We start from the raw sequence: 16,321 nt of genomic DNA, 5'->3' as shown, positions 1-16,321 counted from the left end.
CAAAAAAGTTTAACCAAAACTAACACAAGGCTCCAGTCGTCCGCATCGGATAAATCAAGACACCTGTGTTTTCAGGAAAAATGTAAAGCTATCCTTGAAGTTCTTGCAATTGGTTCTTGGAAATGGTTACACATTTCTAAAACTTTTAAAATCATTATTATTTCCCAATCTTGTCTTTTTCCTACTTGTATGGCGTAAATGCAGTGGAACATCATTGTTGTGAACACAGTTTTGCAGGAGACTTTTTGGGCCTCTGAGGCAGAACATCCTCTTTGGCTGCATACAATTTCTGTGGCATTTAATTTTCAGTCATAGATGGACTAGCACTGCCGTAAAAATCTCTCAAGAGCCCACGAAAGGTCTATGGAATGACTGAATATTAAGAAAATGAATATGCATGTTTTCTGGTTCCACGACAGGAAAGCTAGAGAGAGAGAATATCTGTAGAATAGATGGAAGAAGGAAACCACAGTTGGCACCTGTGTGATGCAGGTGTCCACTTCACACCTAAGGGCTTCATTCAAGCCTAAATGCTGAAGATGCCAGGCAGCTGGTAAGAAAATGAAATCGTAAATGTGAGGAAGAGAAAAAAAAAAAATCCCTTTTATTAGTCTGCAGAGCTCTTATTGTTCTACTTTCTTTCATCAGCACCCTTAAAGTGATCATTCATGGGTGACAGTGATATTACCTAGGTGATGTACCTCTAAAAAAAAAAGACCACTCTGAAAGCATTCTGACAGCCAGCAAGTATTTGTACCAGATTGCAGCCTGAGGTGGCATTATGACCTTAGTACAGTGGGCCTGAATGCATAAGCAGAGCCAAGGACTGTATTTTGTTCTTGTAGAAAGACCGAATAATTAGGATAATGATGGAAGAAAATTAACAACAGGATTCTGTCGGTGCAACAGCTTAAAGGCATTGAAATATTGCAGTAAATGTATTAAGTGTAGATTTACACTCAGAACAGCATTTAACTTGCTTTAAATTCACCACCCATCGAAAAGGGAAAATCCACAGCAAATTAATTAATTTAGCCTCATCAAATAAACTAAACTGTCAAATTGGAATTAATTGATAATTAAATTAATGACTGACAGAATTACCATACCAAAATATTTATTCAAAAGATAGCAGGAGCTTTGACCTTCCTGCTCAGGGGCAGAGTCCGGGTCGTAACAGATTACAGTTACAGGAAATGATTGGGGGCGAGGTGCGACTGTTTATGTAATGGCTTCCCGCTTCGTTGTAAAGGTTCAGTTTGAGGCACAAAATGAACAAATTCATTTCTCCATGAAGAGAGAAATCAGTAACCTGCCCTCGATGCACAGACAGACTCTGCAGCTGACAAAGGATAGTGAAAGAACAAGCAAAAAAAGAATAACAACAAAGAGGAGAAGGAGTGGGAACGAAAATCTAAATCAACTTTACATCTGTCCCTGTGAAAGGCCAAATACACAAACCTGAAAGATACTCTGTGACTCAGAGTCAAAGTAAGTATTGCCTGTTGAAGAAAACAACTTCTATCACGTCTGTCCGGCATGTTGATGCTGTATTACTGCGTAATGTCCCACAACAGCTGCTGAGAGCCTAAACCCACAGCAGCAGCACCAATCCCACCCTGTATGACCGAACAGCAAACATAATCTGCTGTTGGGCAGATTAACAGAAGACCACAGCAGCATGGAAATGAGGTTAGGCAGCCAGCGTTTCTGAGAGGCTCTTCATAATCTGCAAATCCCTCCATCGAGGTCACCAGGAGAAAAAGTGATGGGACTATGACTGACTGCGATTTCAGTGCCTCCCATAACGTACCTATTTAGGTGTTGTCCACATTTTGAGACTGAACGTGTCGTAATGACTGAGCGACAGTTCTCAGTAATCGTGAGGAGGATGGGATGGGATAGCAGTGCCTTCTTTTCCCCAAATTTAGAAGATTAAATCCGTTTATCCTTTGAGGCCCTGACCTCAAACCTCCTTGTGCACTGGTTACTCTTACTTAAGCCAAGAAATATTCTAACACATTTTAAGTATGAGGTCGTCTTTGGTCTTGGGCTGCAAGTCAGACAGTTAACCACTGTTCTAAATCAGTTTGTAATTCACAGTATTTTTAGCTGCGGATAACAATACTACAGTGTCTGTATTTTAACAGTCCTGCTTACTCCAAACACATGGGAGGGCCCCCCTCAGACAGAATAGGCAACTCACACAACCCCACAACACCCCCATATAGCTCCATCCCACATTTGGGCAAATTGGCACTCTTAAATTATCACTAATTGGGGATTAGTCTGTTTGCGATGTTCCCCAGACGTACCCCAGTTTATTCGCAAAGGACAGAGAGCTCATGATATCCCCTGGAGGTTTGAGCCACACTGAATCTACAAGCATGTGTGTCATGTCTGCTCGCCCAGATTTGTGAGTTGTGACTCTGAGGGATGAGCGTTTTGATGCACCTGTCACTTTTACCTCACATCTGTCCTCCCATATAGCTCTCCTGGCTGTGATTGTAGCCATTTTGAGAATCTGCAAGCACATTTAGTAGTTCTGATCGACGATACCGCGGCCCTCGCAGTGGGAAGTTGCTGCGCAGGTACGGTGAATTCTCTGTGAGCTGTCACTGATTATGGGAGGAGGTGCAGGTTCACCGTAACAGGAAGTGTCCTTTGAAGGAGGCCGCTACTGAATTTGGACACAGCTTATATCTCATTTTAGGCGACGTCCATGCGTCTGTCTCCACGCCTTATGCAAACGAACACGCACACTTGTTAACTGACACTCTCAGTCTGTCTTCTGTGGATCCGTGCGCAAACACTGACTGACATGTGGCCCTTTGTCATCAGTTAAATAGACCACTAAAAGGCTACATTAAATTTAATGAGGGGCCACAATGTCAGGTGACACCAGTTACATGCCCGTCCTCTCCTCACAGCTTTCTCTTGCTATAGTTTTAGCAGAACATGAGATGCGAGATGCATTTCTGCTTTGTTGTGCCACTTAAAAGACTTGGGTTGTCGGGGCTTGTCAGTTAATGAGAGCGTGTTGGATGAAGACAACACAGCCTGCGTGGATCATGATGTCACTCCAATGTCCTATCAGTGTGCTTGTGATGCGTCTTGAATATTAATATAGTGGAAAAGTGCCGAGAGTGGAATGAGTCTGTGGCAGCATGGAGCCTCAGCTTTCTGATGATGGTGATTAGCAGAGTAGAGGAAGGGAGTTACTCTACTGTGTCGTACAGCAGAGAAACAGATGACTGTGTTTGGTACGGCCTTATTTTCAGCTCAGTTTCAATGCCTCATCTGGGCTGCCACGTGTGAGTCGGGTATGATTGTGTGTGTTCTTCTAAGCTGGCTGAGATGGAAGTGGGTTCGTCTTGCATTACAATTACTTCATTCCGCCGTGCGCATTAAAATGTTATTTGTGGAATTCTTATGATAGATTACACCGGCACGTCATCCTCTAAGAATCAAACGCTCACCTCCTTTTTAGTTTCTGTCCGTACTTGATTGGGTTAATTGAAAAATGGACAAAAATCCCATAGAAACGCTTAAAGCACAGTCAACCCGTCCACTGTCCATCTATATGCTTGCAAAGACTAAAATATAGCTGAACGAGAGGAGTGTGTGTGCAACAAGGAGTTCATGTTGGGTGTGTTGGACCAGGATTCCTCACTGTAGGCATTTTTGGATATTTTCCCATTGCACTTTCGTTAATTAAGAAAAATCCGGCACATGTATCCCATGAGTGTTTATTGCAATTTGTATATTGATACTAACCAGGATGTAGATACAGTCGAGGTCCTGGTCAGTATCCTAGAATCAGCAAGTTAATTATTGACTCGATCAATGTTGACGGAGGTTCGCACTTCCTAAGAATCCCGTCTCCTGATTCTGTTTGCTGATTATATTATATTATAGCTACTGTGGGTACTTTTTTGCCTCCTCGCAGACATAGATGTCGTCTCTGAGCTGCTTTATTTCACCTCCTGATTTTTTTCCACTTAGTGCCATCTACAGGGCAAAAAGTTTAGCAAGACTAATGACATTTCCATCAACCTGTTGAATGAAGAACCAAACCGCAGAACTCGATGGTTTTATTTTGAGCTCTTGGTACAGTCTTTCACCCAGAGAACATCAAAAGATTGTGCAAAACCAAATGGCTATTAGCCCTCATCCTACCGACTGGGGCACCCGAAGACCCCAGAGGAATACTTTTTATCTCACAGGTGCTTTTCTTTCTTTCTTTATCAGTTTCAGTTTCTTCACGATTACTTAATTTTTTTAAAATTTAAACACCAATGTATTGGGGTTCTGGGGGACCCCAGTCAAAAGCACAATTCCACCTGTGTTTTAATAGATGACAGTATTCAGTGAGTTCATATCTGCCATGGGTCCTAATGTAACGCATCACACACTAGCAGGGGACAGAGGTTATCTCAACACAGACACAGATGCAGCAGACAGATTTCCTGTCCTAAAGTCAATTTTCATTTTACACAAAATGCAAATTAACCGTGGCTTTCCAAAAATAGAATTTGTTATTTACACAACTAATAATCCTTTGAGAAGAAATAAGTAAACATTTTGCTATGATGGTTGTTTCTTAAAGTAGTTAATTGGTGGACTCCCCAGGGACTCTGTAGTCCCTGTATGTTGAATATGTTGAGGGTTAAGGGAGAGCGTGTTGTGCACTTAAGGCTTTCCACTACAGAGTCCTTTTACTTGTCTTACCCCACTTTCATTACACATCACATGTGATCACATCCACCATCTGTTCCTCAAGATTATTCCATCTTTTTCATACTCATCCTCTTCTTCTGTCTGTCTCAATTACTTTCACCCGCCCACATTCTGCTTCCACAAAACTAAACATGTGCACACATTAGCTGAAAAGTTTCCCTCTCTCCTTGTCTTGTTTTTCAAGGTCTTGTTGAGCAGCAAGAAAAGCCCCAGAGGAATATCATGGCGACGTGCACTGAAATTTTAATCAGGAGGAAATGGGGCGGCACAATCTCGCTTCTTTTTAGTATAACTTTGCACAGATGGACTCTTGCTGCTTGTCAAGTCCTTGTGTGACACACCGAAGGTGTCTGCCTGTGACAGAAAGAGGAAGAGAGGGGTAATAGAGGGGCTGAAGAAGAGAAGTGAAGAGAAGGGGGAGAAGGAGAAAAGAAGAAAGGAAGAGGAAGTGGGGAGAGCTGAATGGATTTTCATATTAAGCTCATATACAGCATCTCTGTGCCTAAGCAGAGGTCAGTCAGGGAGTGGAATAATAGGTTATACATTCATTGCACAAGCTGGCTCAAACAAATTCAAGAATTTCTGTGTGTCAGGTTGACCTAGACAGCTGGATGGAGCATACAGAAACGGTGCAGAGGTCCATATAAAAGCTTTCATATGAAGAGAATGACAACATCGCGTTTTGAATAATTAAATCTGCCCCTAAACTGGGGGATGATGAAACTGATGTATCAAGCGAATCAAGACATTTTTTCATTAGTGTGATCATATTCAGATCATTGTTAAAATATTTAAACCAGCGCAGTCTTCTGCCATGTATGTGTGGTGGCGAGGTGGCGCTAAAATGAAAGTTTTTAAGTATTACTTTCATTTGGCACATTTTCCCCTAAAGCAACTTACATCTCACAGTAAGTAACTTTTCCTCACACACGCACATCAGGAGCAGATCAATGATTGAACCACGAACCTGATGATTAACAGCCAGCCAGAGGGGTGTACTACAAAGCTGAACCCTAAACTCGCGACATGAGATAACAGAACCAAGAAGTCGGTCATCAGCAGTCTTTGTTAAGTCGGGCTTTCTGCTTTGGCCTGTGCGTGTTCACATAAAAGACTTTGGTGCACACATTCATGTCATCATTCAAAACTGATGTGATTGATCACGGTGCCGCCTACTTCGGTCAAGGGATGCTATCAGAATGAGTTAATATGTATATTTTGTCACTCAGTGACTCAAATGTCTCCTGTTTTTCCTGTTATTTCTACCACAGCAGCTGCACATTGATGGGCTCTTATTTAATTTAGCATATTTAAACAGACTCGAGTGTATTCAGGTCTGATACTGTCTCATAAAGGAAGAGACATGGAAATCACTTTAGTTTTTCTTTAGTTATATGAATTTTAGTGATTGAATATCTTCTGTAATATTGTATCTGTAATTAAAGGCTCATTTTCTAATCAGTTCTATTAGCTGCAATGCCTTTGGTTTAAAACAGACTTTACATCTGTTCAAAACCAAACATAAAAACATAATCCACAGAGGTCTCCAGCTTCTAAGCCTTCATCATTCTGTTAGTGTACTGATGATCTGCTGGGAGACATTTGTTACTTGTGTTGTGTGGCATCACCTACTGAATGTTTAGGTTTCCATGAAAATGTGCTTGTTACTGTGTGAACAGGTAGGTGTCACACTTGAACCTGACCTTTACCTAAACCTAACGTAACCCTTAACCCTTAAACCAAGTCTCAACCTTTGAAGAAGTGAGAACCAGACACATGTCTTCGCCGTTGGGGCCTATAACTGAAGCACGAGAGCACCAAGACACCCACACACCTAACAGGAGTCTCTGTGTATATATACTGTATAGTAATTTGTTATTCAGTGTCATATTCCTCTAAGCCAGCAGTCTGATTAATAATTCACAGTATTTCACACAGTCAGTCGTGCCATTTGTATTTAAAGCGTTTCACTAATTGCCTCCTCCCATCGAGCTAATTATTTCTCCATTGTGCTGTGATCCTGCAATGCGCGATGCAGAGTCACTGAAAGTCACTGAGTGTGTAGAATGACTAAGTGGAAAAAGAAACAGCCTCTGCCTTTGTATGCTGAGCTGCAGAGTATCTGTCTGTATGTGTGTGGTTGTGTATATAAGGCCTCCGCGGAGTTGTGCGTCATGGCATTGATATTCTCCTCACAGGGTTGTCAAGCATGAAATAGAAGAGCACGCTTCCTGTGGATAAACTCTCAGCAGAACGCTGTTGGATAGTGTGAGTCTGATGCTCTGGAGAAATCTCTTCTCTGACACTGATACTGACAGAGTGCCAGAAAAAAAACTTACTGTTGTATAACTGTGTAACAGTTTTTAATGGTGCACAACGGTGGTTTTACAAATTTGAGCTCATTAATAACAAAGTGTGTATTTATTTATTTTTTTTACATCACTGCTCATCATTTCTCTGTGTTTCCTAAAAGTTGAGGATCCACATGAGGTGGCCAAACTTTTTTTTTTTACGACTTGGCGTTGGGAGGTCGTGTGTTGATGACATCCAGCACTTTCAAAAACTAAAAAAGTAAATTTTTTACTCCATTGGACATACTTGCTGAAATACACCATCCTGGCTCTTAAATCAATCTGCTGTTTTAATTTCACTTCCAGACAGATCTCACCAGAATATTATTCGGATGGGCATCCAAAGAAATCATGGTAATAAGAAACAGATGAAACTATGAAAATGAACTTGCCGAATGTTGAAATTTTTCTAGCGATAATAAATCTGAATTACAAGTGGGTCACATTTTATCCGGCTATTGTCATGTGATGATGCAATAGCAGGGAGGGGATAATGCGTTTGGCCGTGTGTGTATCTATCTATCTGACTGCAGCTAATCTGGCACACTACTGGCATCAGTAGTAATATTTTTTAGCACATTTCTGCCTGTATGCTGAGCGACCTTTCAGGGTTATGGTTTCTCACAAATGATAAAAAACAGTTTTCTACAGTCAGTGACTCCTCACTGCTATTTACCAGTCGGTTGAGGCTGCGTCATCAACAACTGCTTCAGTTTGACATCACAGAGCAAAAAGCATTTCCCACCATCAGCTGGACTAAAAAAAAAAAGCCACACCTGGTCTGTTGCAGGCCACATTTTGGCCTTCGCCATGTCTCAAAAACTGACATCCATAGAAAAAGTTCAGTTATGTTCTGAACCGGAGCATCTGCAGATTAATTTCATACACTACATGTTATTCTCCACGCAGCTGACTGTAAATTCTCAGATGCTGGAGAAAAATGATCCCTGCTTGTACTGTGAACAGAAATGCGATCATCCAAGACTATAAAATGTGAAGGGAAATGCAACGAGTTGGTGAATGTGACGGTGATGTTTCAAAAATCCGCAACTTAAATTTCTCAGGACACTCAAATAATCTAAACCCACATTGCTCCATGGAGTCGGTCTAAAAATCTACGGTGTTTTTGTACAATGAAAGAATTGGGATGAACTGTGTTTGTAGTTGACTGACTGCAACAAACCACTCGTATGGTCCTTTATTTTGCCTGCATCAATGGCTGTTTTAAAGGATTGATACCATGTATATGACAGCATTCATGACCTCCTCCACGCTTGTGTGTGTCTGCAGGGGGTTAACCGGGTGGGGAAGGAGGCTCAGGTGGGACGTGATGGCGTACGGAGGAAAGACTGGCACGACTATGAAGCGATCAAAAGAGATTCCTCTCGATCTGGTAAGTCCAATCCTCCTCATAGTCCCTCCTCCTTAAGTATTCTGTTGCATGACATATTCATCGTGTACATAATGTTCAGTTATGCAAAAATCACATGTGGGGAAAAAGATTCACACTCACACACAGTGGCCGGGTCCTTCTCGGGGTCCTGTTGTGTTCCAGCTCTGCAGTGGTGTAATTATTTGCTTTGAATGCAGTAAATATAGTTTATATCTGCTACAGTTTTATTTTCTGTTCAGGGAAATTTGCATCTATACAAACATAAATGAGTTGAAATGGGATGTATCCCTGAATTGAGCTGTTAAAGTCTAAAAGTTGCTTTTCACTACTTTTCATTTGTGCCTCTCTGGAACATGCACAGTGTGTCTGTGAATGACGAGGGTTGTTTTTGCTCTCCATGCGCTCACAGGTCCCTGATTCTGTCTTTATTGTCTCAAGCAGTTCAGCCACTGGAGTTCATGTTTTATTTCATCATGTTTCATCAGTGGGTTTCTTGCTCTGAATTTTGATAGAAACTTTGATTTACACAGACGAAGACAGTAAACACATGTTTTATTTAGCTATTTTCAACTATTTAAACCTTAACCCACAACTGGACACTGTGTTTAGTTCTTTTTCCGTTATTTATATTTATTCATATCTTGTTTTTCCCATTTTAGTTTTTCTAGCTTGCTATGCATGTTGTCACTATTCCACTGGCAAAAAAAAAAATCATGTTTAAGTTCTGTCTTCATATCTCTGTTATGTTTTTGATATTTGAAAATGAATAAATAAATAATCTGACCTTCTGTAGATTTTAAAATACTTTTAACAGTTCTAATAATGAATCCAGGCTTACATGTCAACGTTTGCTCTCATTTTCTTTTTTGCTCTATATTCCATTAAAAAGTCTTGAGACAAACAATGAGAAAGCTTTGACAGGGCTTATAGTGTTGATGGTCCATTCAGGAAATGATTGGAGTTTTGTTCCATCTGGGATCTCAAGAGTATAAAGCTCCTAACCGGGTTTTGTCTGAGGACACTCCCACCCTTGAGGTGCTCTACTTTTAGTACTTATCCTGAATTGATTGCTTAAGCTTTAATTTTGATCCAATAATCCAAATCAAAGTTGGAAGCTTGATTTTCTTCCCTTTTTATGCCTCCATGCAAGTAAAGTAGGCTAACGTTTGAAAGGTTTGCCGACTTTTCATACCTGCTGTACAATTCCAGTGTCTGCAGAGGAAATGCATTGTGGTGGAACTTGTACACTGAGGTGTGGTACATGTCTTGATGCAGGTAACGGTGAGCAGGGGAAGCCGTTCCCCCTGACGGATGCTGACCGTGTCGACCAGGCCTACAGGGAGAACGGCTTCAACATTTACGTCAGCGACCGGATCTCCCTCAACCGCTCGCTCCCCGACATCCGCCATCCAAAGTGAGTCCTCAGTGTGTGTTTTGGCACGTGTGTGTGTGTGTGTGTTTGCCTAGGGAGGGAGACGGTGGCTGGAGAATAAGATAAACTAGTCTATTATATATCAGGAAAAATAATAAAACCTTTGTAAAGATGTGTGCACATATTATAGATAAGTCATACGTGAAAGTGTCGATGTTTGAACCTGGACCAAGAAGGCTCGAACGGCTCGAACAGCTCTAACTTGTACCACACTGCACCACACTTGACTACTTGTTAGTGTGAGGTAAACTTGAAATCTTGAAACCCTTGACCTAATAATTGCTTTATACTGACAATAGTGTGTTATAACTAGTAATACAAATTTCATGATGCGCTGTGATGATTGACAATAATTTATAAAAGTATTGATAGACTGCCAATAGTTTATCTACAAAAACATCTGTCTCGATAATTTTTTTTTTTTACCTCATTCACCACCGTGACTCTATCACTGTAGTTGAGTTGTAATTAAAATTTCAGATCATCAGATTTTATGACTCTATAAATAACAACACAGATTTGGAAAATGTTGGGGATTTTCATTCCATCCCAGTCTGTCCCATCAGTCATTTTTATGGCCTGTGCAACTGTGAGCAGATGAAAAATACTTCCTTTTAAAATTTCCAGTAAAATGCCCAGTAACCTCGGGCAAAACTGCCATTTTTCTACAAAAAAATAAATCATGTGTGTTGATGTAAGCAGTTTCCTCTGGATAGGGGCAGGGTTGGGCCGCAGAGGGCCAAGAGTCTGCAGGTTTTCATTCAAGCCAAAGACTGCAGCAGGTTATTTCACAGATTGGCGCTGAGCTCATCAACCAGAGTGGAAAAATGAATCACCTGGTGCACTCCTTGGTATGATTGAAAGCCTGCAGACTCCCAGCTCTCTGTGGCAGATGGTCATTTTTCTCCAAAAATAAGGTCGACTATTGGACGAGAGACCAGCTTGAGTGCAGCACTGACCTGGGAGATCTGTTTTTAAGGGAAGGAGGTGATTTTTTTTTTTTCGTTTTCTGAATTTGGATTGTTATGCAGATATTTGGGCATGACTTGCCTGTATGCATTTTATGTTACAGCTGGCAAACCTTTGCACTGGAAGAACTATGTCTCAACAATAAGGACACTTCTTGAACAGTAAATAATGAAAGTAGATATAATTATAGATACAGTATAGATATAAGAAAAGATGTATATGGCAAAAATCACCCAACGTTGCTGTGTTTCATGCCTAAATAATCATGACCATCCTTCACAGGTACTGATTGCACCTTATTTGGCAAACCACATACTGTCCTTTGTAATGGTTAGTGCTTTTATATCTGTGCCGATAGACTTTCCTTAAAACACTCTGCATTTATACTTCTTCCATTTATGTTCCTGGCATTAACACCTCTTCCATTTATGTTCCTGGCATTAACACCATCAGATATGATAGATGTAAAGCAAATAATGAATGAATCTGTAAAGCCCAAATTGTGTGCCATCTGTAGCTGCATTGGAACCCCCTCTCTCCTCCTGTGCCGGTTTGTGAAGGGATGTCGGCGGCCAATAAGACAATTCTGCCCTAAAACCAGATCCTATTTAGAGCTTTGTGTATACCTTTATATTTCCATGCTGGATCTGCCCCAACTCATTACAGCAAGCACTGTTTGGAACAATTGTTCCAATTATCAACCTGCCCAGTCTATTCACAGGAGAGATGTAGCTTTGCACTGACAGAAGCTGATTACACACCTATGTACTTATAAACTGTGTTTTTGACAGCAATTATCAGTGTCATTGATGATCCCCTCTGTGCACAAGGTGTGAAGAACTGATGATAGATGTGCTGTGTTGCACTGGAGCAGCTTTTATCCTGACTGCAGTGGGACTGCTAAATTCCCGTCAGCGTAAGCCTTCTTCTTAGATTAATGCCAATAATTGTATCGGTGTTCCAGTGGCAATAACATTGTACTGGATTGTACTTGTTGCAATGTGGAGGGAGCTTCACATTCAGGCTCAGATCTCTATTTACCAGATGTAAAGACTAGATGTTTAAGTTCAGTCCTCACCTATGATTATGAGCTTGAGGAGTCAGCCTTAGGCACTGCTTGTTCTTGTTGAGGTGAGTTAGTTGGAGTGGTTGGGGCATCTGAACAGGATAGCTCCTCAGTGTCTCCCTTTTGAGGGAATGTCTAACAGGTAGGAGACCCCAGGGCAGATCTACAACACGCTGTAGGGATTTTTTTTTTACCCCATCTGTCCTGGACACATTGAAGGATGTGACTCAGCTGCCTTGCTTAAAGGATAACTCCAGCATTTTTAAACCTGGGCCATGTTTTTATCATATTTTGTCTTGAAAATAACTAATAGCTACAAAAGGATTTGGGGGGCGAGCGAGCCTCAAGGGCTTAATGTAATACTTTAGGGCGACAGCGCCAGTCAAAGAACGTCTGCGGAAATTGTTTGTTTTTGCCACAGACAGGCTCAGATTGTTATTGATGGACCAGAAATAGCTAGCTAGTTATATGACCAGGTTCCAAGACACTATTCCATATTAAAAATAGATATACATTCACAGAAAACTGGAGCTGCTGGTCTACCTTGTTTGGTTAATTTGCTTATTATGTCATTGTAGTGTTTTTAAGAGTTAGTTTGGATCCAAGCTAAAATGGTCAAGTCACAGCACCATAGATAAACCATAGATAGATGAAACATTATCAGCATGCTAATTGTGCACTTGGTATGATGCTGAACTTTAGCATGCCGGCACCCCAGTGTGCTACTGTAATATGCCAAATGTTAGCGAGTTAGCTCACAGACAAAGACAAACAAAGTCACTACTGCATTGCCTTGAGGCGTGGAGGAGGTATACATTAAGCTCAACATTATGGAAGTGTTAGTCACTGTTGAGACACGATGAGCCATATGGACCTCTGCTTACAGTACAGACTGCTGGGTTTCTTCCAGCTCTCCTCTGACTCAGTAAAAGAGGAAATACTGAAAATAAACACACCCGCAACACTATAAATATCGTCTGCTAAACCGCTTCAGACCTGCTGACCCGATTCATCACAGATCAGCCTTCAGCGCTTTCCCTCTACCTGACAAGACCCCTTTTTTGACCTCACCGTCACTTTCATGTAGAAAGCAGTTTTAAATGTTTCAAGGTCTATTCGGGACAACACTGCATGTTCTCACACATTTTTTTTCCATCTTATATCTCTAAATCCCTGTTCTTCCTGTGACCTTATGAATCATTAGACACCAAACACATTTTCCATACAGTCATTCAGCCGTCCTCAACCACTCGCTGCAGCACATTGTTTCAAATGAATACATGACCAAAAATAATTTGTGCCTTCTCGAAACTGTCAAGGGAGCAGAGCAGAGAGCTTTGAGCTCCGTGGTGGAGCAGCAATGCAGCTGTGGAGCCAAAGCGGAATAGAATAGTGATTTCCCTGCCTCCTGGACACCAGCGTTTTCTCGTAAAGCTTTTGAGGGTGATTGAACATTATTTGTACATTTGTCGTCCTTGCTCTCAGCATAGCACTGTTAATGTTAACAGAATCCGGAGGAGCACAGAAGCGAGAAATATCTAGTCACAAACCACCACAAGCCACTAATGATGGGGTCATTTTAGCGCTTGAGGTGATGTATGTGGAGCTTTGCAAAGAAATATGGATCAGTTTATGTTTGATGTTGGATCAAGCGCATCACTATTTGATGGTCGTCGTGATTTCAACAACAAAGCGTTCCACTGTTGCAGCAGATAATACCTCATGTCCTGAAAATGAGTGAGTCAATAAGCATGATTTAACATCCGCAAATGATGTTATAAGGAAAACTACCCTTATTGTAACCTCTGTATCTACTGTCTGCTTGTAATTAAGGTAATGGTAGCTGTACTTTTTTTCAATCATAATCTTTGTGAATTTCGTGATGTGACAATGTTGGATGGGTCTCATGCAAGGATTGCTATTCTCTTTAATAATAGTCTTTTAGAATTAAATTCTCGGGTTCACGGGCAGCAGACGTTTGCAGCTTATTACCGAGTTTTTATGTGTTGTTTATGAGTCTAACGCCAGCGCTTGACTCATACATGAACAGACCAACCAGTCTCGACAGGCAAAAGGGTCGTTATGTCCAACACTGAATTCCTCCCACCGGAACCACAGAAATTACTTGTAAGGTCCGCTGTGGACCTCCAAGGAGCCGACAACAAGCCACCACAGTAGGACCCGCACACTTCCCACAGGACAGACGGGGGCGTTAGTGGTGCAGTGGATGGTGGGGGGGGGGGCAGGTGTGCCCGATTGATCGGTCAGAGTGACAGCAGAGTGACGTGTGTCTGACAGTCGGGTGCCACATCAGTCCTCAGTGGACCCAGACCTCCCAACAGCATTCATTCATTCATCTCGCTCTCGCTCGCCGGCTGCCTGACATGATAGAGAGACAGAGAGAGGGAGTTTCAGGCAGCTAGATGGGCCTGAGAGACTCCGAGATAATTACTGTCTCTACAGATTCCTCCACGGCTTTTCAGAGAGAGATAGAGAGAGAGAAGAGACAGGGATGGAAGGGCAAGTCGGCAGGTGGTATGCTTCATTACATTTTATTAAAAGAGCAACACGGTGTTCAGGTCGGGCTGGTTGAGACCACTGCACACTGAAGAAAAGCACACTGGTTTTATTCCCCACTGTTAGTTAGCATTTTTTTCAATGAAACACACTAAATGATCTGAAACAGTATGTGTATGTTGGCAGTGTTTGAACTTATTTTCTAAGACATCTTTTTGATGTTTTGAAGGGAGCTAAATACTGCACTACCCATGAGCCTCACTCACCATTATTATGGAGACGACTGTAGCCTACAGCCAAAACCAGACCAATAAAGAGCCCTCATAAAAAAAGTAATCTAAACTAGTTCATGACTGAAGAAACTCTGTGATACACACATTGGTGAATGTAAAACAGACGTGGTAAGAACACGTAAACAGCTTCTGAATGTTTAGTATTCTAGCACACATAATTGACACACTTGAATGGTTCACACTGCGTTCATGTTTCTGTGGACATGGTGCTTAACTTTTACCACGTAAAGGCACTAATCTTAAGCATGCAGCGTTTACCATCTAAGCCGGTATGTGTATTTGTCACACCGCTAGTGTGGCTAAAAATATGGTTATTATTCAGGATGACACACTCTGGTCTGACTCTTTCTCCCATTTCTTTATTTGCGTCCACGTGTTTGTGCAGCTGTAAACAGAAGCTGTACGCAGAGAAGCTGCCCAACACCAGCATCATCATCCCGTTCCATAACGAGGGCTGGTCGTCGCTGCTGAGGACCGTTCACAGCGTGCTCAACCGCTCTCCCCCACAGCTCATAGCAGAGGTCATCCTGGTCGACGACTTCAGCGACAAAGGTACCGAGGACACATACGCAGCGCTGATCAGAAAACTCAGCAGGGCCGCGGTGCACGCACACACACACATTCGCACAGACACACGAGCACAGTGGCAGTCAGTACCAGCCTGCTAGTGATAACAGACTTTCATTCGACTGTGGCATTTTCCTCTGTCTCTCTCTTTCTTTCATGCCCACACGCGCACACACACACACACACACACAAACACGCACACAAACCACTGAGTCATTTGTTTGCAAATGTTGGTGACTGTTACACAAATAATGAGCTGTTCAGAAACAGAAGCACCAGCCAGCTTCTACAGAGGCCCAGATGTGATCTCAAGATGCTTTTGCTTTTGTACATCATAAGAAGACAGAGGGAGAAATATCCAACACACACACACACACACACACACACACACTGTGTTTCAGGAATGTTTCCCATCAGCCCACTGTTATTTATTGACAAGACCCTAAAGCAACTACCATTGCTGAGCTCACCGCTCTACTCTTAAGTGTGTGTCTGTCTGTGTGTGTGTGTGTGTGTCACCATACTAACTTTAGTATTAACATGCTAAAACATTCAACATTGCTTGCCAAATATTAGCATGTAGCCATGCTGACTCGAGTGCTAAATAACCAGTACGTACAAGGCGTGGTTGGCAAGGTAACTGTGCTCACATCGCCATGCTTCAGAGCGATTATAGAGTCATATGTTACATGTTAATCATCAGTAAGTTAACATGATGACACGATGAGCCCTGCGATGTCGCATCCGACACGGGAATGTCCAGGCTTGTCTCACTATTCTGAGGCAGCGCGTTGCAGGAGCAAGTTAAGTTAAGCTGGCAACGTTTTGTCAGTGTACTTGCTGATGGTTTGAAGCTGGTCAGTGTGGCGCTTCTTCCTCATACAGTTTACCGAGTCTGACACACTGTCAGTGAGCTGTAGAGCGTTGTGATTAGCAGGTTGCCGTGTCTTGGTCCAAAGACGAGACTCCATCGTGTTTCCTCACTGACATTCT

The 16,321-nt window shown here is 42.0% G+C and overlaps 1 protein-coding gene across 1 annotated transcript in view; it reads left to right on the top strand.

Moving 5' to 3' along the window:
- The window catches only part of LOC139212825 (polypeptide N-acetylgalactosaminyltransferase 10-like), a 74,217-nt gene that overhangs the window by 17,614 nt on the left and 40,282 nt on the right, over positions 1-16,321 (top strand). Inside the window, exons 2-4 of the mRNA XM_070843367.1 lie at positions 8,382-8,484; positions 9,760-9,898; positions 15,147-15,313. Coding sequence (XP_070699468.1) covers positions 8,382-8,484; positions 9,760-9,898; positions 15,147-15,313 — 409 coding nt within the window. The remainder of the gene's footprint in view (positions 1-8,381; positions 8,485-9,759; positions 9,899-15,146; positions 15,314-16,321) is intronic.

This window comes from Pempheris klunzingeri, chromosome 14 (genome assembly GCF_042242105.1).
Source record: "Pempheris klunzingeri isolate RE-2024b chromosome 14, fPemKlu1.hap1, whole genome shotgun sequence".
In the NCBI taxonomy this organism is placed as follows: Eukaryota; Metazoa; Chordata; class Actinopteri; order Acropomatiformes; family Pempheridae; genus Pempheris; species Pempheris klunzingeri.
This window is presented reverse-complemented; position numbering and strand designations above follow the sequence as displayed.